Here is a 22,767-nt window from a genome sequence, read left to right on the forward strand (position 1 = left end):
AACTGTGGTTGATTCAAAATACCAGAAAAGAGGTTTCTCTTCCTAAGAACCAGAACATGAAGGCAAAGCATATGCGAGAAGTGGTTCTTCCTCACAATACCCCAGCTCAAGATCTGCCCCTCCTATAAAGGGAAGTATAACAGAGTGAAAACCCTTTTAAAGGTGCAATTCCAAAGTAAAGGAAAATTCAGTGGCACCCTTTACACCCAATTTAAACCAGGTTTGACCCTTTAAACACAGTTTGTTTCACTGAACTTGATCAATTAGTTATCTTAACTATTTAGTGATTGAGCTCTAAACTTGGAAAGTCATGAGAAAGAAGAGAGTGGAAAATAAAACTCATCATCCTTGTTTTATGTTAGATGCTTCCCATGGCATACTCGGTGAACACAGCCATATCCTAAAAGCAATCTACCAAATGCTGAGAGAGGCACTTACGCGGCATGATCCCTTGGCTCACCAGTTCTTCCCGGGTCCGGCGCTGCTGGAGTTTCAACTGTAGCACTGCAGGGCAGCAGAGAGAGAGGAGAGATGAGGGGTCAGTTGGGTATTCCACCTCAAAAAACACATTTTCAAATGCAAAAAAAGTCTAAAAACAGAAGGATGTAGTGTGAAAGAAGGGTCCCCTTGAAGTGCAACTGTCTGTAATTGCAGAAGTGGCCTGATACAGCAGAGTTTCCGTATTCTGCTGTGGGCGGTGAGAGGAAGTTGCGAAGGGTCTTGCAGGGCGATAACAATCCACAAAGCATCAGAGTCTTGCCTTTTGCTCAAAACCTCCAAAACACTGAGTCCTCCTCCTAAAACTTTTTTAAAAACACCTATTCCAAACTCAAAATATCATAACGAGGACCATCACCCAGCAAAAAAAGCTTTCCAGATGCTCTACGCTTAACAAATGTTTACCACCATAAGTATAGTGAATGAAAGAACTACTCACACAGATCAGGAAGTACTATTTGTAAACTCTTTTTCTTTTGTATCTAAAAATTATAGCCATTTCACCAAGCAATGCCTTTTTCTAGCCTAGAAAATATTTTACCATTAATATGCCTCTGTTTTTCTTCTTTCTCTTCACTTAGAGCCTTTTCTGTTGAGGTGAAACAATTGAGCTAGATGACTCAAAGCACATCCGGGCCAGGGGAGACTGATGGGTGTTTCTCTTATTTTCACTCTGGCAATACTGCTTAATGAAAAAACTTAATAGGGATTTTTTTAAAGTTAAAAATCAACTATCAGCCAGGCACAGTGGCTCATGCCTACATGTAATCCCAGCACTTTGGAAGACCGAGGCGGGCGGATCACAAGGTCAGGAGTTCGAGACCAGCCTGGCCAAGACAGTGAAACCCCGTCTATACTAAAAATACAAAAATTAGTCGGGTGTGGTGGTGCGCGCCTGTAGTCCCAGCTACTCAGGGGGCTGAGGCAGGAGAATTGCTTGAACCTGGGAGGCGGAGGTTGCAGTGAGCCGAGATCACACTACTCTCTCTCACTCCAGCCTGGGTAACGAGAGTGAGACGCTGTCTCAGGGGAAAAAAAAAAAAAAAAAAAATCAACTATCTTTCTTTCAAAAGCCAGTTAAACCTAAAGGGTGTTACAACTACAAACTACACAGAATGACGATGGCACAGCTGTCATTCAGAGACTAAATGAGAAACTGCAGAGGTTGCAGTGAGCTGAGATCATGCCACTGCACTCCAGCCTGGGCGACAGAGCAAGACCCCGTCTAAAAAAAAAAAAAAACAAAAAAAAGAAAATGTTCAGAGGAGGAGGGTTAGGAGGATCCCACGGGCCAAGGAAAGCCTCCTTACATAATTAAGTCTTCAGGTGTAGGGGCCTTCCAAGTCACATCTGAGAGTAACCAGAATCTACTGGGAATCATCTTAATATCTGCCTTTTTCTATCCACAGAGCAGCTTTTAGGGAGGCGTCCAAGAATCGCAGAACCATAACCATGCGCCTGCCTACATCTCAAATTCAGCAGATCCAAAGCCAAACTTGTTTTCCTCCCAAAAACCTAATCCCCTTCCCATCCTTCTTACTTCTTTAATGATATCACTATCTTTCCCAGTATTTTTTAAATGTCTGGGCCAACTTCAACTCTACCTCCTCACACTCACACTCCCCTCTTATCAATTTTACCCTGCCATGTTTTCCCATGCTGCAGTGGTAGCTCCCTGGCTGTGTCCTTGCCTGTAGTGTCTCTCTCCCATTTCAAGTTACCTTAATCAAGGCTGGCCAGTTACTCTTCCTCAAGTACCGTGAATTTTTTCCTACCTCTTTTATTCACTTCACCTGGAAATGCCTACCCTGTTCATCTGAACTTCCCCCACTCACTCCACAGCATTCAGTTACTCTAGGCCTCCTGTGAGCTACCTTTTATATGTTAGGAAAAAGTATAATATTTTGCCTTGTGTAATAGTAGCCCTTGAACATCTTACTTCTCCTACCAGTTTATAAGTTCCTGGAGAGAAGAGAATATCCCTTACTGATATATGTCCCCCATAGCACTTAATACATAGTAGGCATTCAACAATGGTTTCTTGTACTGAACTGGATCTCAAAAGGATGTTACAAAGAGTCTGAGAAACTGAACCAAGAGGCTATTATTATTTTACAAATTAACATTGTTAAGAACAAAGCCTTGGAGAACTAAATCGATAAAAACAGCAGGAGCTACAATAATAGCTGACATTTATGACGCACATACTCTGTGCCAGACACTGTTTTACATTCCTTTATATTTTAACTTACTTACTCTTCGTAACAGCCATATGAAGATACATTTTGGTGTTTTATTTTTTGAGACAAGGTCTCACTCTGTCACCCAGGCTGGAGTGCAGTGGCACGATCTCAGCTCACCAAGGCCTAGACGTCCCTGGCTCAACAGATCCTCCCACCTCAGCCTCTGGAGTAGCTGGAACTATAGGTGCATGACACCATGCCCGGTAATTTTTTATTTTATTTTTTTGTAGATACAGGGTTTCACCATGTTGCCCAGGTTGGTCTTAAACTCCTGGGCTGAAGTGATCTGTCCGTCTCAGCCTCCCAAAAGTGCTGAGATTACAGGTGTGAGGCACTGTGCCTGGCCAAGACAGGTATTATTAATCCTATTTTACAGAGAAGCAAAGTGAGGCCCAGCAGGTTTAAGTAATACACCTAAGGCTATCCCACTAATAAGAGGTAGAACAGGATTTGGAGACAAGCATTCTGATTCCAAAACCTGGGCTCCTTACTTTGCCTCTCTAGGATCTTCTGAAAGCCTGCTCTACTGTGATAACAGGAGTGGAGTGTGATCACCTGGGTTTATTCTCTGGTGAGACAGACAAAGGGGCTAAAACGGATGGTTCGACCAGAGTGAAAGGAATTCAGGTGATCAACTTCAGTAAAACAAATTTACTCTAGGAAGTTGATTTCAGAAAAAAATTATAACCATAGATCAGCAACAATAATTGCATTAATAAAACACAAATAATAAATGAGTGTGCTACTATGTGTCAGACCCTGTGTTAAGTGACTGTCATGCTTTTAACTTATTTAATCCTTTAAAAAAGCCCTGTGAGGATGCTACAGTTATTATCTCCATTTTACAGATGAGGAAACTAAGAATCAGACCTTTAAAAGTTTGCCTTCTGTCACACAGCTCAAAGGTGCTGGAACTAGGATTCATACCCACATTTCTGTGACTCTAAAGTGGAGGCACCTGATCATATGCAATGTGCCTCTTTGTCAGAAAGAAAAAGGAGAGCCAAGCAGGATAAAATCTAAGAGGGATAAAAGGGCAAATAATTGTCATCTTTTAGAGTGTTTCTAAAGCCCAGTATAAGATGAACTGTTAGAAAATTATTAAATGTGACAAATTAATTTTATTTCAGAGAATAAGGGAACAATGCAATTCAGTAAGTCTGAACACTTCAAAGAAACAATAACATAAGCAATGGCTATTATCCAAGAATAATTTTGAAATATTAACCACTAGCCTTCTTAAGTAAACCATATATAAATAGGGCCATAGGGATATTACATAAACTTCTTGATTGAAAAACTTCTTGCTTCATGAACACAAAAATTTAAATTTATGAAAGCTAACACATTTAATAAATTTGATTCAAGTTTTCTGTGGAGATTACAGTAAAGGCATATTCAGCTTATATATACATACACATATATACAACCGTGTATATATTATGCATGTATATATACATATATATTTATACACACACATATACAGCTCCAGTACAAAGAGGAAAGCTTATCTAATAAACCTTTTCCATCTCTAAAACTGAATTAAATTAAAGTTCAGTTATCTGAAAATTCCATCTTGTCCCTCCCAGGAGTTAACTTTGAACTCTGTGCTTATCTGACATCTGACAAAGTTCCCCACTCAAATAACAGAATTATCCTGTATCAGTATCATCTTGGGTACTGCAATAACCTGATTTAGGTATGTGTTGTTTTATGCACTGCATAACCTTCAATGGTTACAAAGAGGGGGAAAAAAGACTGAAGCAGTAAACTCAGAATTATGGCAGTCAACCTATAATTCATTTTGTTTTATAATTTATCTGCTTTATGTTTATCTGTGTAGACTAAAAATGATCCATCGTCTAAGACTTCCAACTACAAAGAAACAGCTGTTTATATGGAGGTTTTGTTTCCTTGGTCTATTAATTCCTCTTAATTCTAAGCGTTCTAAACAAAATGACTTTACATTTCCAGACCTTAGGATTATTCATTTTAGAAGCAATTATTTAATAACCTACTTTCAGTAAATACCACAGAGCCATATGTTCTGTGTTCACTGCCAAAGTTACCAAAATCAGGAATAAATTTCAGAGGCCATAAATTTAATACACATCCACTCTCACCGAGAAATATCTGAAACAAATGATGATTTTTCACAGACAGTATAAGCCTATGGAGATTTAGGAGAGTAGGAATTTTGACATCTTTCTATGTCATTGTATATCACTACTTAGATTTGCTCATCATTCCCCAAGCCAATAAAGACTCAACAAAAATATTTATTTGTATACAAGCATAAGTCTTTAATCCTTTACTGTTACTGATTTCCACAAATTTAATATATCATGTTTCTAAATGGGCCTGTGTGAACAACCTATATATAGATGAACAAAAGCTCTAAAGATCAGTCTTTAGAGCTGATGTGTGGTGAATCAACTGAGTTGCCTGCCAGAAAAGAATGGAATAAAAAGAAAAGAAACCCAACCATAAAGTGAAAAACCCTAGGTTCTCCACTCTCCATGGAAATAATCAAGTTTTTTACCTGCCTCAAACAAAGGCATCAATTGCTATTTGAATAACTAGCTACTTTGGGGGTGGGGGAAAAGCCAAGGAGTGACCTTAATATATCTCTGCCCTGTAAGACCATGGAAGGATATTGATAGGATTCGAGGGGTAATACCCAAGAAATGAACACATCAAACAGCTGGGTCAATCAAGACTGGAACAAGAAAGGAGTAAGAAGTGGAGTTCTCAAGCCTAGCTCTTCCACCGGTCATTTGTCCTGGATTTCATGGAAAGGAAACATGCAGTTGGTAGCTGTTCCTACCTTATACATGTATTGATTCCACCAAGACTTCTACAATCAGAAGATAAAGTATAAATTATGAGGAAGTAGAAAAGAATAGGAAGGTGGGGTTAGTATGGGAAGAACAGGACAGCAAAAAAACAAGACCCCTCCCTCCACATAATCTTTTGCCCAGCTAAGTCCTCTCAAGGAAGATTCTCAGACTGTAGGGACATTTCATTAACTGAGCTGTAACTCAGGAATACTGACAAGTCTTTTTCTCATGAAACTTCTAATCAAATGACAATAAACTTGGCCACCACTTTTCAGAATATTTATGTTAGAAAAGGCTCCAAAACAAACTTGTTGATGAGTAAAGGAAATGCCCCTGGACTAGAAATTATATGCCAGCCAAAACAGTGCTGCATTTGAAAATTAATGAGGTTTATATGCTTGAGGAGACCAAAATGCGGACAAGCCTTCTCAAAAAATCTTTTCTCTTCCCCCACTCAGATATTTGGCTTCCAACTCTGGAGGCTGTCATACTTCAGGGGGGAAATTGCTATCCAGAAACAATCAACTGAAAGACTGGTCTGGTTGGAGCCAAGTTTGAAAGCATCAGTTTTCATGAGAATTAACAATGACCTTCATACTAAAAACATTAAAATAGCCCCAGTATACTAGAAAGTAAATTAATAGATGTCATTTCTGGCATTTGTAAGGTACAACTAATACTAGAGCATTTCTACATTTTAATAAATTGCATGGTGCTTATTTAACTAACTTTGAATAAGGAGTATTTGAGTTTATCTCCTCTAAAAATCGCAATCTACCTCACTCTCAACAATAGACAGAACAACTAGGTAGAAATTAGTAAGGATATTGAAACAGTTCAAATGTGTGCCCCCTCCAAACCTCATGCTGAGATATGATCCCCAATGTTGGAGGCAGGGCCTAGTGGGAAGTGTCTGGGTCATGGGGGCAGATGCCCTGGGAGTGGCTTGGTGCCCTCCCTGCAAGTAATGAGTTCTCACTCTTTTAGCTCATGTGCATGCTGGTTGTTTAAAAGAGCATGGGATCTCTCTTGCTCCCTCTCTCGCCATGTGACACTCCTGCTCCCCCTTTGCCTTCCGTCATAAGTAAAAGCTTCCTGAGGCCTCTCTAGAAGCTGAGCAGATGCTGGTGCAATGCTTGTACAGCCTGAAAAACCATGAGCTAAATAAACCTCTTTTCTTTATAAATTAACCAGCCTCATGTACCCCTTTTAGCAACCCAAAACAGACTAATGCAGATATATAGGACTTGAACTACACCATCAACCAAATAGAATTAACAAACATATAGAACACTCCACCTAACAATGGCAGAATATACACTCTGTTCAAGCACACATGGAACACTCCCCAGGTCACAACACATACCAAGCAATAAAACAAGTTTCAGTACATTTAAAAGGATTAAAATCATTCTGTGATGACAATGGAATTAAATTAGAAATCAAAAACAGGCCAGGCATGGTGGCTCACACCTATAACCCCAGCACTTTGGGAGGCTGAAGCAGAAAAATCGCTTGAGGCCAGGAGTCAGAGACCAACCTGGGCTAAATAGCAAGACCCCCATCTCTATAAATATTATGTATATAAAGAATATATGGCTGGGCGCAGTGGCTCACGCCTGTAATCCCAGCACTTTGGGAGGCCAAGACAGGTGGATCACCTGAGGTCAGGAGTTCAAGACCAGCCTGGCCAACATGGTGAAACCCTGTCTCCACTAAAAATACACAAATTAGGCAAGCATGGTGGCGGGTGCCTATAATCCCAGCTACTCAGGAGGCTGAGGTAGTAGAATTGCTTGAACCCTGGAGGTGGACGTTGCAGTGAGCCGAGATTGTACCACTGCATTCTAGCCTGGGTGACACAGCAAGACCCCATCTCCAAAATTTTATATATATATATATGTATATACATATATATACACACACATATATATACACACGTATATACGTATATACATATATACACACGTATATACGTATATACATATATACACACGTATATACGTATATACATATATACACACGTATATACGTATATACATATATACACACGTATATACGTATATACATATATACACACGTATATACGTATATACATATATACACACGTATATACGTATATACATATATACACACGTATATACGTATATACATATATACGTATATACGTATATACATATACACAGAAACATAATAAACAGCAAAAGAAAATTTGGGAAATTCATAAATATGCAGAAATTAAAGAGCACACCCTTAAACAGCCAATGGGTCAAAAGAGAATGAGAGAAATTAGAAAGTACTTTGAACTAAACAATTTATCAAAATTTCTGGAATACAGCTGAAACAGTGCTTAGAGAGAAACTCATAGGTTTATATTAGAAAATTCACAGCCTACACTGGAAAAGATCTGAAATACATGCAGTAAGCCTTTACCTTAAGAAACTAGATGAATATGAAATTCAGCTAATTTTAAAAAAGGAAACTAGGAAAAGAGCAAATTAAACCATGGTAAGTAGAAAAAAGGAAATTAAAGTGGTAAGCAATGATACAGAAAACAGAAAAACAGGCCAGGTGCGGTAGCTCACGCCTGTAATCCCAGCACTTTGGGACGCCGAGAAAGGCAGATCACCTGAGGTCAGGAGTTCGAGACCAGCCTGGCCAATATGGTGAAACCCTGTCTCTACTAAAAATACAAAAATTAGCCAGGTGTGGCAACAGGCGCCTGTAGTCCCAGCTACTCGGGAGGCTGAGGCAGGAGAATCACTTGAACCCGGGAGGCGGAGGTTACAGTGAGCTGAGATCATGCCACTGCACTCCAGCCTAGCTGAAAGAGCGAGATTCCGTCTCAAAAAACAAAACAAAAAAAAACCCAAAAACAACAGAGAAAATCAATAGTCATAAAAGTTTGTTGTTTGAAAAGAACAAAATTGATAAACCTTTACCTAGACTGCCCAGAAAAAAACAGAAAATACATACAAAAATCAGAAATGCAAAAGGAGGCCGGGTGTGGTAGCTCACACCTGTGATCCCAGCACTTTGGGAAGCCAAGGCGGGTGGACCACCTGAGGTCAGGAGTTCAAGACCAGCCTGGCCAACATGACAAAGCCCTGTTTCTATTAAAAAAAAAATACTAGAATTAGCCAGATGTGGTGGCACGCACCTGTAATCCCAGCTATTTGGGAGGCTGAGGCAAGAGAATCGCTTGAACCTGGGAGGCAGAGGTTGCAGTGAGCCGAGATCATGCCACTGCACTCCAGCCTGAGCAACAGAGCAAGACTCCATCTCAAAAAAAGAAAAAGAAAAAGAAATGCAATGGTCAAATTCCTAGGAAGGCATAAATTACTGAAATTGAAGAAAGAAATAGAACATCGGAATAGACGTATAACAAGTAAAGAGACTGAAATAGTAATCTTCCCACAAAGAAAAGCCCAGGTCCAGAAGGCTTCGCTGACATATTTCTCCAAATACTTAAGAATTAATACTGGCTGGGCATGGTAGCTCATGCTTGTAATTCCAGCACTTTGGGAGGCCCAGGTAGGAGGATTGCTTGAGCTCAGGAGTTCGAGACCAGCCTGGGCAACATGGCAAAACTGCCTCTACAAAAATGAGCCAGGCATGGTGGCAAGTGCCTGTTGTCCAAACTACTCTGGAGGCTGAGGCAGGAAAATCACTTGAATCTGGGAGGTCGAGGCTGTAGTGAGCTGAGACCACACCACTGCACTCCAACCTGGGTGCCAGAGCAAAACCGTCTCAAAAAAATAAATTAAAAATTAAAAAGAATACCAATCATTCACAAACTCTTCCAGGAAACAGAGGAGAAAACACCTCCCCAACTCATTTAATGAAGCTGGTATTATTCTCTGATTCCAAAGCCAGAGAAAGACATCAAAACAAAACTACAGGTGAATATGCCTTATTAATAAAGACACAAAATTCCTCAACAAAATACTAGGAAATGAAGCCAGGACTGGAACCAAATATTCTGTATCCTTATCCTTGTAATCCTTCTCTCATTCCAGTGATTCTCAACCCTTACCCTTCACAATGAAATCATCTGGGAAGGTTTTTAATTGGTCTGGAATGGGGCCTAGACCTCATCTCTTTAAAAAGCTTAGCAGGTAATTCTAATGCAATGCCATGTCAAGAGCTACCCTATGTAATGCTAATTTGGCCTAATTTAAGCTTACTTTATATAGAGAAATTAAATATGCTCCACCCATGTTCGTGATGCCAATGATAGATCATGGCAAGTAAATAGTGCGAAGCAGGTTTAATCCACCTAATAAGCAGTAAGTAGCCTTTCCTCTGATACTGTTTTAAGGCACATCATCTTTTGCTGTGTTTTGAACAATGATTCAGTTTTTAAGTTAAAATTTTTTGACAATAAACATGTTATTATTTCCATGATCATTTTTAATATTTTTTCACATTGAAAAACTTAAGAATGAATAACAAATAATTTTTTTCTCAAATTCCTTTTTAACAAACGAATAATTTAATAAACAATCATGTGAACACTTCTAGGAGGTGTCAACTCCCATCTCATGAAGTTTAGCATTAAACTCAGACATCTAGAGAACAGGATACAGACCAGGGATATCCACTGTCACAAATTATCAACACATTTCCCAGCTTCCATGGTGTCCTGGCATCTTAGCTATGGACCTCCCAGGACCTGCAGGACACAGGGCAACAGAGACCACAACAAATTCACACATAGCTCCTGGAGCAGAGGACAAAGAGCAGTGAAAATGGACCCTCAAGCTCTGGCTAAAAATTGTTAATTTGTTCAAAAGTTTCCAACAGGAGAGAAATTTCATTTTCCAACATATTTCTTCCATAAAATGTATTTGTAGACTACCACTAAAGGTTTGTCAAGGGGAAGAAAATGGCTACAGAACAACCCAATAAAGAGATAAAATCTGTTATCTCTAGATGCACTTCTGTGAATTTTCTATCTAAATTTAATGCATACGATATGATGCAGTATCTTCTAAGTTCTCTTTTATATACAGTGTAGTACATTTACTAATAAATATTAACTGGTTTTTATTTTTTTTGAGACAGGTTCTCACTCTGTTGTCCAGGCTGAAGTGCAGTGGTATGATCACGGCTCACCGCAGCCTTGACCCACCAGGCTCAAACAATCCTCCCACTTCAGCCGCCTGAGTAGCTGGGATTACAGACTTGTACCACCACACCCAGCTAATTTTTAAATTTTTTTGTAGAGATGAGGTCTCACTGTTGCCCAGACTGGTATCGAACTCCTGGGCTCAGTTAATCCTCCCACTTCGGCCTCCCAAAGTGCTGGGATTACAGGTGTGAGCCACTGTACCCAGCCAATATTAACCGTTAAAAGTAGTTTCAGATAGTATTTCCTTACTCTAAGTTCATAGCCTCCTATAAATTCCTAAAGCTTGATCTGCTAATAATTGGTATATTTTTTCTCTAATTTTCAGGCACCAGTCCCAGAAAAAATAAGCAAATGCAACTTAATTCAGCAACAGACACCAATACTTTTAGCTTCAAACTAGGGAATGTGTTTTACCAGGAAGGTCAGAGAAGGAACAGGTTGGGTGCTAGCCTTAAGTGAAGCTCAGCATGCAGATAATTAGAAATACCCATCTTTGCAACAGTGAATTATACCTATTTTACTGGTGTATTTTGCATTCTATTTATCCTATATGCCTGAAAAATCATTTAGTGGCATCCAAATTGTAAAACCACATGGCCTATCAATTAGAACCAAAGGCTGTTCAGAACACTCACCAGTTTCATTCTTAGAATGCATGGTTAAAAGTAGGTGAAGGGTGTCCCCAGAAGCAGGTGCTACTCAAGTTCTGCTGCCTGGGTTACTTTCCAGCATCACTACCAATATAAGGATTGGGAATCAGGGTGTGGAGAGAGATCTTCTCTATTCACTCACCTAACAAATATTTACTAAACAACTATAGGTTGGCACAAAAGTAATTGAGGTTTTTGTCATTGCTTTTAATGGCAAAAGCTGCAATTATTTTTGCACCAACATAATACTATTGTGTTAGGTCCTGTGCTAGGTACTAGATACACCTATGATCTCTGTTCACATAAAGCTTTCAGTCCAGTGGGACAACAGAGATCAAATCAATGACAACAAACAAATAAATTCAAGTTGTGATCAATATTTTACAGAAAAAGAAAAAAGGATATGAGAGAGCCCTGAACTCTCCAGTATTTCCTTCTTTAATGTTATATGATAATAAACTTTTCACATTCCTCTTTATATTAATATACAGTCAATTGTTTAAGATACTAAAACTCTTTGAAAAGTAGAGATTTCAGGGGAAGTCATAAAAACAAGTAAGTTAAGGCACACAGTGTCATTTACTCACTTTACTCTCACTTGCTTGGATGCTCTAGAGTTCATGTACTAGTTGGTCAGCACATATACTTACCTCACATCCATGCCTTATTCAGTTCTTCCTTAGCTCCTTGTCCCAACCTCTCTTTCCTTACATTCATTCAAGAAATATGAGGGCCTACTGTATGCCAGATACTCTGTTTGTTGCTGGGGATACAGTAGTGACTGAAGGCCCCGCCTTCAGTGAGTTTACAGTTTCATGAGGGAAACATACATAAATTAAGTTCTAATTTGTGTGAAGAGTATTTCCAAAGAAAACAGACACTATATCCTAACTGATTTGATTGTTCCCATAATTCAATTCATGTATTCAAATGGCTTTTTTTTTTCTTTCCTGAGATGGAATCTTGCTCTGTCACCCAGGCTGGAGTGCAGTGGCACGATTTCGGCTCAATGCAGCCTCCACCTCCCAGGTTCAAGCTATTCTCCTGCCTCAGCCATCTGAGTAGCTGGGACTACAGGTGTGTGCCACCACGCCTGACTAATTTTTGTATTTTTAGTAGAGACGAAGTTTCACCATGTTGGCCAGGCTGGTCTAGAACTCCTGATTTCAGGTGATCCGCCTGTCTTGGCCTCCCAACGTGCTGGGATTACAGGTGTGAGCCACTGCGCCCGGCCAACATTGTAATTATTCACTTTGAATCCATTAGAGCTAGGAGTTCTGTGAGAATGAGAACCATGTCTTACACAGATTTGTATCTCTAATAACTGGCCCTGTCTTTAAGATACAAAAGCCATCTAAGGTGGTGGTTCACGCCTGTAATCTCAGCATGTTGGGAGGTTGAGGTGGGCGGATCACCTGAGGTCAGGAGTTCGAGACCAGCCTGGCCAACATGGTGAAATCCCATCTCAATTAAAATAGAAAAATTAGCCAGGTATGGTGGTGCATGCTTGTAATCCCAGCTACCGGGGAGGCTGTGGCAGGAGAATGGCTTGAATCTGGGAGGCGGAGGTTGCAGTGAGCCGAAATTGTGCCCCTGCACTCCAGCCTGGGCAACAGTGCCAGACTCCGTCTGAAAAAAAAAAGTGAATAATTACAATGTTTTAAGAAAGACACTAACATCTAGACAAGCATAACATTAGCTAGTACACATGCCAAGAGTGGGCATGCCCTACTACTGGCAAATTCAAGTCTTACCTGGCCTTTTGTGTGAGACACATGTGTACATTAAAAATAAAAAGAATTGCTTGTTTCTTTAAAACAACAATTAAAATAGTTATGTATTTTTCAGTTATCATAAGAGCAGAAAGATGGTACTGCCCAACACTGGAAGTCAGAGAAAAAGAGAAACAAGATCCTTTCTATGCAGGATAGCACTAGGGTACATAAAAATGGCGTCTCGGCCAGGCACGGTGGCTCACGCCTGTATTCCTAGCACTTTGGGAGGCCGAGGCGGGTGGATCACGAGGTCAGGAGATTGAGACCATCCTGGCTAACATGTGAAACCCTGTCTCTACTAAAAATACAAAAAATGAGCCAGGCGTGGTGGCGGGTGCCTGTAGTCCCAGCTACTCGGGAGGCTGAGGCAGGAGAATGGCATGAACCCGGGAGGCGGAGCTTGCAGTGAGCTGAGATCGCGCCACTGCACTCCAACTTGGGCGACAGAGCGAGACTCCGTCTCAAAAAAAAAAAAAAAGGGGGGGTCTTGAAAGTATTTTATCTTCATGATCAGTTGGTATTAAAGTTTCAAGCTATTTCCTGATAACATTCCCCAAAAGTAATACTCCTCTGGACCCCTACTAATATGCGCCCACGAGTCTGTCCTGATACAGCCTAAAAAGATACGAAAGAGAAGACAGATGTCTCTGTGTTCCCTAACTTGGTTTGATTACCTCTCTTGCTTTCTGGTTCTTGAGCCCTACCCTGTCCTACAGCATCCAATGGAATTGTTTCCTCTCCTGCTTCTTACATATAATGTTATTTCTAAACATTATGTTTCTTTTCTTTTTTGTTTTTTGAGATAGGATCTTGCTCTGTCACCCAGGCTGGAGAGCAGTGGTGCAATCTTGGCTCACTGCAGCCTCAACTTCCTGGGCTCAAGCAATTGATCCTCTTGCCTCAGCTTCTTCAGTAGCTGGGACCACAGGCACGCACCACCACAAATGGCTAATTTTTTGTACAGACAGGGTTTCGCCTGTTGCCCAGGGTAGTCTTGAACTCCTGGGCTCAAATGATCCACCCACCGTGGCCTCCTAAAGTGCTGGAGTACAGATATGAGCCACCACGCAGCCTAAACACTAAGTTTCTCTTGTCCTTTTCATGATATTTTCTTCCTTCAACTTGTGAAACTAGCCTGAATGGGTAAGCACAGTGTACACTGCGCCAAAAACATCTCTCTGGCTTGTTTTTAATATAAACAAAAGCATTGTAAAGGCCCAATGTATTTTATAATTAGCCCTATCCTTAACCAGAAAGGGTTTACTGTCAACTCAACTGATTTCTGGGTAAAGGGTTAACAGCACTGAATGTGGGGTTGGTTTTATATATAAGTTCCAAATAAATGCAATACACCTACAGAAATGACCTCTGGCCAGGCATGGTGGCTCATGCCTGTAATCCCAGCACTTTGGGAGGCCAAGGCAGGCAGATCACGTGAGGTCAGGAGGTCTAGGCCAGCCTGGCCAACATGGTGAAACCCTGTCTCTACTAAAAATACAAAAAAAAAAAAAAAAAAAATAGCCGGGCATGGTGGCGGGCACTTGTAATCCCAGCTACTCGGGAGGGTGAGGCAGGAGAATAGCTTGAACCCAGGAGGCAGAGGTTGCAGTGAGCCGAGATCACGCCACTGCCCTCCAGCCTGGGTGACAGAGTGAGACTCGGTCTCAAAATAAAAAAATAAAAAAAATAAAAGAAATGACCTCTAAGGGGAGACCAAAGGACATCAGAGAAAGAATCAGAACACAGAGGTCCCAATCCTAGCTCTGTTGCTACCTAATCAAGTAACTTTATCTTTTTTCCTCAATTTTCTCACTATAATTCAATTTTGAAAACTAATCCATATACCCTTTGAAACTCAAAAGACCACAATGTACATGAAAAGTGATTTGTAAAATTATAATACAGACTACATATGTTTCATTAGAGGCTTTTACATCAGATTTTCCCTAGGGCAAAGTAAGAACTGTAAGTAATCTGGTACCACGCCTCCAACAAGATAATTTATTCTGCAAGGTAAAATGATCTTATATCAAGCCACGCTTATTTAAATCACATCCCAAGTTGTTCTTGGTGGGGGTCGGGGGTGGGGGATGCAGAGAGATGAAAGGAAGGGTAAAGGAAAGGGGAAGGAGAGGAGGGAAAGGAATGAAAAAGGAAAGGGGAAACAAAAGGAAAGGGAACTATTTTTCTTTGGAAGGCAGTTTAGGAACATGTAGTCAGTGAAGCAGGCTCTGGTAATTATAAAGAGCAAGCTTCAGAGAGAGGCAGAAGAACCAGTACCCATTCATTATTAAAATCAAATATACAGTTGAGTGTTCAAAAAAGCATGCTCCTGAAATTCTAAGCTATCAATACCAAAATAGTTGTTAAAGGATCCAGAAAGGTCCATTTATCTTTTGCCAGAGAAAGGAGCTGCTGAAATTCTTGAGATTCAGATCCAAAGTTAAGATAAAAAGGAGGAAGTGGAGGTGAAGAAAGGAAAGTAAATTCTCCTCGGGATTCTATTGACCAACCATCTACAAATCTTATGATTAAATGCAATGTGGTATCCTGGATTGGATCTGGGAACTGAAAAACGACATTAGTGGGAAAATGAATGAAATCCAAATGAAGTTTGGAGTTTACTTAACAGTAATGTACTAATGTTCATCTCTCAGTTTTGACAAATGTACCATAGTTATGTAAGATGCTAACATTAGGGGCAACTGGATCAAGGATACACAGGAACTCTCCGTACTATCTTTGTAACTTTCTTCTAAGTCTAAAATCATTCTCAAATAAAGTTTATTTTCAAAACCCACGGAGGGCCTTTTCCTCTTGGAAGTCCCCTCTCTCTCACTAGAGAGCAAACTGTTTTCCTTTCTCTTTCCTTCTCTTTCTTTTGCCTATGAAACCTCCACTCCTAAACTCCTAGTATGTGTCCATGTCCTAAATTTTCTTGGCGTGAGACGACGAATCTCAAGTATTTACCCCAGACAACACAGCCACTTCATACTGGGGACCTCGTCTGGGATACCAAGGTACAACATTCATTGTTACAACATGCAACATCTGGTGGAGGCAAACCAGTGTTACAACCCATCGGAATGGCTCCGACAGCAATCAAACTCCAAATGGTGCTGTACACCGAACCACACATGGACACACCTTTCATCTGAAGACCCTTAGATTGACCCCAGGAGGAGCCCTAGCTGCTGTTCCACACACAATGCCCCTTTTCAGCAGGAAGGAGCCAGAAAGAGTTGTCCAACACCCCCTAACAGCAGTTAGCATTACCATTCCAGAGGAGTGAATGATACAGGAGTTAAGAAATTACTTAGGCAGATAGGGAGGGTATGGAAGTCCTCAGTAAGGTTTTCCTTTTTAATGAAAAGCAGCCCCAAATCATTTTCTAACAAAGAGCAGCCTGTAAAGTTGAGCTGCTGAAATAGATAAGCAAGCTGAGCGCTTGCACAGGTGAATGCCAGCAGGAAAGAACTACCTGGAACTAATCACGTTCAAAATGAAGGCTCCACCTTCCCTTCTCTGCCAGCCACATATACAGTAAGGAGCAGACAAGATGGCGCCAGCTAAGGGGAGAATGCATTTGCATAGTAAGATTAGGGTGGGGCAACCAGCCTTCCCCACTCACTATGTAAACATCACACCTGATCAAATCAATCTGTGAGCCCTATGTAAATCAGACACCACCTCCTCACACCCGACTATAAAATCTGGGGCATCCGCTGCTGCTGGCCAGCCTTTCCTCTCGCAAGTCCCCTCTTTCTCACGAGAGAGAGCTGTTTTCCTTTCCCTTTCTTCTGCCTATTAAACCTCTGCTCCTAAAAAAATAAAATAAAATAAAAAACATGGATTTGCCTCTACCTTTAGAAAAATTGATGAATCAATTATGAAACACAACAAATGTCAGGTTTTTCAAACTGAAATGCTGCCATCTCTTGGAGAGAAAGAAATTATCAATTCCTATAAATGATTCCTGTAAATCAACATGGTGCTCAAAGGAAATGCTCAATGGAGCATGTCAGATTTCAGATTTGGATGTTCAACTAGCAAATATATAATGCAAATATTCCAAAATCTGAAAGAAATCCAAAATGCAAAACACCTGTAGTCTCAAACATTTCTGATAAGGAATACTCTTATAATACCAAAATATAATAGATATCTTCTATTTAATCTGAATACTGTCAAGGATGAAGGCTCTTGATTAATGAAGTAGGTTCCTGGGCTGGTAAACCTGGGCAACTTATACATCTAACCAGGTAACTTTCAAAGAATAAGCTTATGAAAATCTAACTTAAGGTATTAAAATATGCAAGTGAAAGGTCTCTATATTGTGTAATAACTTATAAAATGGTGTAAACATGCATGCATCATCTTATTTAATTCTCACAACAAAGCTATGCAGACGATACAACTGTTATACCATTTTGTAGATGAGGAAATTGAGGTTTAGACCGATTAAGCAACTTGCTCAAGGTCATAAAGTAAAAGGTACAGCAGAAATTGGAACCCAGCTCTGTCTGAATGTATAGCCTGAATCTTCAACCACGTCTCTTTTCTCATAAAACACACCAGTTCTCTGTATGTTTATTTTTTTTTTTTATGTTTTGTCAAGATGGGGTCCTGCATTGTTGCCCAGGCTGGCCTTGAATTCCTGGCCTCCAGTTATCCTCCTACCTTGGCCTCCCAAATTCCTGGGATTACAGTCATGATGAAACACTGCACCTCCACTCCTCTGTTTTAAAATGACACTATATTGATAGTGTTATCAGCATGACATGCTGATATGGATGGAAAAAAGTGATCTACATACTTACTAACTAGGGGAAAATCCAGGTGATTTCAGTGAATAGTATGGAACATGTAGAGTATATGACACAGTAGTAACTCTGGAGACTGAAAACAATGCTTATGTTCTAATTCCAAAAGGAATCGAGATTTTAGCAGGATAACGGTGGTCACATCTAAAGGTTATTCAGGCTGGGCATGATGGTTCGCACCTGTAATCCCTGCACTTTGGGAGGCCAAGGTGGGAGGATCACGCCCAGGAGTTCAAGACTTTTTTTTTTTTTTTTTTGAGACACAGTCTTGCTCTGTCACCAGGCTGGAGTGCAGTGGCACAATCTCCGCTCACTGCAACCTCTGCCTCCCGGGTTCAAGCGATTCTTCTTCCTCAGCCTCCCGAGTATCTGGGATTACAGGCATGAGCCAACATGCCCGGCCAGAGTTCAAGACTTTTCTGAGCAACACAGGGAGACCCCCGTTTCTACAAAAAATAATTTTTTTAAAAAATTAGCCAGGCGTAGTAGCCCTTGCCTGTAGTCCTAGCTGCTCCAGAAGCTGAGGAGTTGAGGCTGCAGTGAGCCACGATTATGCCACTGCAGTCTAGCCTGGGCAACAGGGTGAGACCCTGTCTCAAAAAATAACAACAAATACTAAATAAAGGTCAAAGGGGCTCTTCCCAGACAGAGAGACAGGAAGAAGTCTAAAAGGATGTAAGAGGACGTCACAGGACTACTGCCTATCTGGTTCTCAGTGTGGGAACATCCACTCCACAAAAGCAGAGAGCATTTGCTTCCTGGTACAACTTCCTTCCTGCATTCGGCCACAGGTTCTTTTCAGGCACTAGGAAGATTGTCAGTTGGCTCGTTCATTCATTTATTGAACTAATATGTATAGGTGATACTTATAGGTGATAAAACAACATGAACAGATAAGGTCAATATTTATAGGTGATAAAACAACAACACGGACAGATGAGGTCCCTGCCCTCATAGAACATATGCTCTAGCAGTGAAAACATAATAAATAAGGTGTACATATTATAATTTCAGGGAGTACATTATGTGAAGAAAAATATAGTAGAACAAGAGAACAGAGAGTGACAGGGGTGGTGATAATTTTAGATAGGGTACACAGAGAAGGCCCTTTTGAAGAGACAGATGACTCTTGGACAGAACCCTAAATAATATGACAAACCATAAAAATGATCTGGAGAGTGTTCCAGACATAAGAAATTGCAAGTGCAAAGGCACTGAGAAAAGGCTTGCCTTGAAAAGAAAACTAAAATAGAAGAAATGAGGACTCTGACCAGGCACGGTGGCTCACGCCTGTAATCCCAGCACTTTGGGAGGCCAAGACAGGCAGATCACAAGGTCAGGAGATCGAGACCATCCTGGCTAACATGGTGAAACCCCGCCTCTACTAAATATACAAAAAGTTAGCTGGGCGTGGTGGTGGGCACCTGTAGTCCCAGCTACTCGGGAGGCTGAGGCAGGAGAATCGCTGGAACCCGGGAGGCACAGAGTGCAGTGAGCCGAGATCGCACCACTGCACTCCAGCCTGGGTGACACAGCGAGACTCCATTTCAAAAAAAAAAAAAAGAAAGAAATGAGGACTCTAATGTGTTTAGCTCTTACATTGTGTTGTCACTGGGTAGAAGTACTACTACGGTGACTCATTTCATCTCAATGGCTATTTGAGATATGTACTGTCTATCTCATAGATGAAGAAGCTGCACAGGTGGTAACAGGTAGAGCCAGAGTTCAAACACAGGTTGGCCTGATATCAAAGCTTGTGCTTTTTCTACTATATCACATTTATGCCACAGTCATAACAAAAATATTAATAATTATAAATAAATAAAAATTATTCCCCACATCCTCAAAAATCTGAAGCTCACCACTTCATTTTGGGTAGCTGCTCATCTCCCCCCTTGATGTGACCTCCTATTCTAATTGTGGCAAACAGATCTCAAAGTGCCAATTACTTCAATGTCATCAGTCTCTTTCCTGAGGATCTATAAAGCAATGTGCAACCAACTCCATCATGTAAGATCTGGGCATAGCATGTACTTGCACCTAGATGCCTGAACAGGGTGGAGATAAACTGGGAATGTGCTTCCTTTAGCACTTTTAGGTAGGGCCATCTGAACACTCCCTTCCAAAGTTAAAGGCACCAAGAACAGCATTTTCCTTATTGCATTAGTTCTGCCCATTCACCGAGAAAATATGGGCAGCCTTGAATCTCATTTGCTAATCCCTGCTGGTATCACTGATGCTGACATTCTGCACCCAACTTTGTTGTACAGATTCAAAACTTGGAATAGGGTAGTCATTCTAGAGCAAACCAAAAGTGACAAAAAATTGTTTTCCTTAAAATTAAATTAGGCCAGGGACAGTGGGTTGTGCCTATAATCCCAGCACTTTGTGGGGGTCAAGGTGGGAGGATTACTTGAGAGCTGGAGTTGGAGACCAACCTGGGCAACACAGGGAGACAACATCTGGTTGTGTGTGCCTGTAGTGTATGCCTGTTGACCCAGACTGCAGTGAGCCACCACTGTGCCACTGCACTCCAGCCTGAACAAGAGTGAGCCCGTCTCAAAAAAACAAAACACAGAGACAGGATCTCACTCTCTTGCCGAGGCTGGAATGCAGTGGTGCAGGATCACAGCTCACTGTAATCTCAAACTTCTGGGCTCAAGTGATTCTTCCACCTCAGCCTCCCAAATAGCTAGGACTGCAGGCGCTCTCCACCATGTCTGGCTAATTTTTTAAAAAATTTTTTGTAGAGATGGGGTCTCACTATATTGCCCAGGTTGGTTTCAAACTCCTGGTCTCAAGCAATCCTCCTGCTTCAGTCTCCCAAAGTGCTGGCATCACAGGCGTGAGCTACTATGACAGACCTAAAGTAATTTTTTTTTTTTTTTTTTTTTTAAGATAGGGTCTCGGCCAGGCACAATGGCTCACGCCTGTAATCCCAGCACTTTGGGAGGCCGAGGCGAGTGGATCACGAGGTCAGGAGATCAAGACCATCCTGGCTAACATGGTGAAACCCCGTCTCTACTAAAAATACAAAAAAGTAGCCAGGTGTGGTGGGGGGCGCCTGTAGTCCCAGCTACTCGGGAGGCTGAGGCAGGAGAATGGCATGAACCCAGGAGGCAGAGCTTGCAGTGAGCCAAGATAATGCCACTGCACTTCAGCCTGGGTGACAGAGTGAGACTCTGTCTCAATAAAAAAAAAAAAAAAAAAAAATTAAAATTAAAATAAAAAGATAGGTCTCATTCTGTCGCCAGGATGGAGTACAGTGGTGCAATCATGGCTCACTGCAGCCTTGACCTCCCGGCCTCAATCAGTCCTCCCACCTCAGCCTCCTGAGTAATCGGGACTACAGACGCACAATAGCACGCTTGACCAATTTTTGCTTTTTTGGGGTTTGTTTTTGTAGAGATAGTGTTTCACCATGTTGCTCAGGCTGGTCTCAAACTCCTGGACTCAAGTGATCCGCTCACCTCAACCTCCCAAAATGTTGGGATTACAGGCTTTGCTGGGATTGGGCATGAGGCACTACACCTGGCCCTTTCTATGGGAAGCAGTAGGGAATAGAAAGGTGATTAAAAATTAGACCATATGGGTTGGGTTATAGATAGATAGATAATTAGATAGACAAACAATCTGAAGCTTATTCAAATGTTTATGTATCAAGTTTTCTATGGATAAAGAGAAAAAACAGTAACTTCTCACTCTTAAGTCCTAAATGATGTAAAATTTTAGCTATTTGACTCAAAAAGATAAAAATTTAAAAATAAAATTTGATAAAGTCTGCAGCAAAATTTGTCTTCTTTGTGGAAGAATGAAATCCATAAAATTAAACTTCATGTAGTGTCTGAGCGTAAAAGCTACAAATCAGCTAAACTTGTTGGAATGGGTTAAAATTCTCAAGATCAAACACATAAAGGAGAAGCCAGATCATTATAATACATTAGGAGCCCATTTAACTACTGTAGGATTTTCCCACTCCACATCCCCCAGGTTTAGTAAAGACTGTTCAAAAGCAAAGGTATGTGTAACTGCAGAAGAGTTCATGTTATAAGTACCGCAACTTTGTATTTCCTGAAGTCTGTGTGGTTGAATTTGCAAATGGAACATTTCATTACTGCAGGTTTTGCACAAAATTTTACGAAACAAACCTGCATTAAGTTAAACCAGAACTTAAATAAATGCCTTTTCTGGATACTTCAGAAACAATTTCCATATATTTCCTATACAGAATTCTTTTAATTTAGATACTCCTTCAACATACATGAGTAGAAGGGAAATTCAGCTCAAAATCTAAAAGTAGAGGCGGGTGCGGTGGCTCACACCTGTAATCCCAGCACTTTAGGAGGCCGACGCAGGCAGATCACGAGGTCAGGAGATCGAGACCATCCTGGCCAACATGGTGAAACCCCGTCTCTACTAAAAATACAAAGATTAGCTGGGCATGGTGGCACGTGCCTGTAAATCCCAGCTACTCGGGAGGCTGAGGCAGGAGAATCGCTTGCATCTGGGAGTAGGAGGTTGCAGTGAGCAGAGATTGCGCCACTGCACTCCAGCCTGGCAACATAGTGAGACTCCGTCTCAAAAAAAAAAAAAAAAAAAACCTAAAAGAATGCAGAGTGATCAAATAATTCCTCCATACCACATACCTCAATTTTCTAGCATAATTCTGAGTGATGCAGAGTGCCACACCTATCAGCAGAATGCTTATTTTAAAAATGTCCCTGATACTACCATGTACTTTTCCTCCTGTGATTTTCAAATCATCCCAGTATTAACATCCATCCCTAAGAAATCTCACTGGTAG

At 40.9% G+C, this 22,767-nt stretch overlaps 1 protein-coding gene across 13 annotated transcripts in view; it reads right to left on the reverse strand.

Annotated features, from left to right (window-relative positions):
- The window catches only part of MRTFA (myocardin related transcription factor A), a 224,305-nt gene that overhangs the window by 52,562 nt on the left and 148,976 nt on the right, over window positions 1–22,767 (reverse strand). For 8 of the 13 annotated variants that reach the window (XM_019018441.4, XM_063704794.1, XM_055374720.2 and 5 more), the window contains one exon: window positions 439–504. In XM_019018441.4, coding sequence (XP_018873986.3) covers window positions 439–445 — 7 coding nt within the window. In that variant the 5' untranslated portion in view covers window positions 446–504. The other 5 variants (XM_019018439.4, XM_055374723.2, XM_055374721.2 and 2 more) reach the window with 5 other exon arrangements.

The sequence above is a fragment of the Gorilla gorilla genome, chromosome 23, assembly GCF_029281585.2.
Source record: "Gorilla gorilla gorilla isolate KB3781 chromosome 23, NHGRI_mGorGor1-v2.1_pri, whole genome shotgun sequence".
NCBI lineage: Eukaryota > Metazoa > Chordata > Mammalia > Primates > Hominidae > Gorilla > Gorilla gorilla.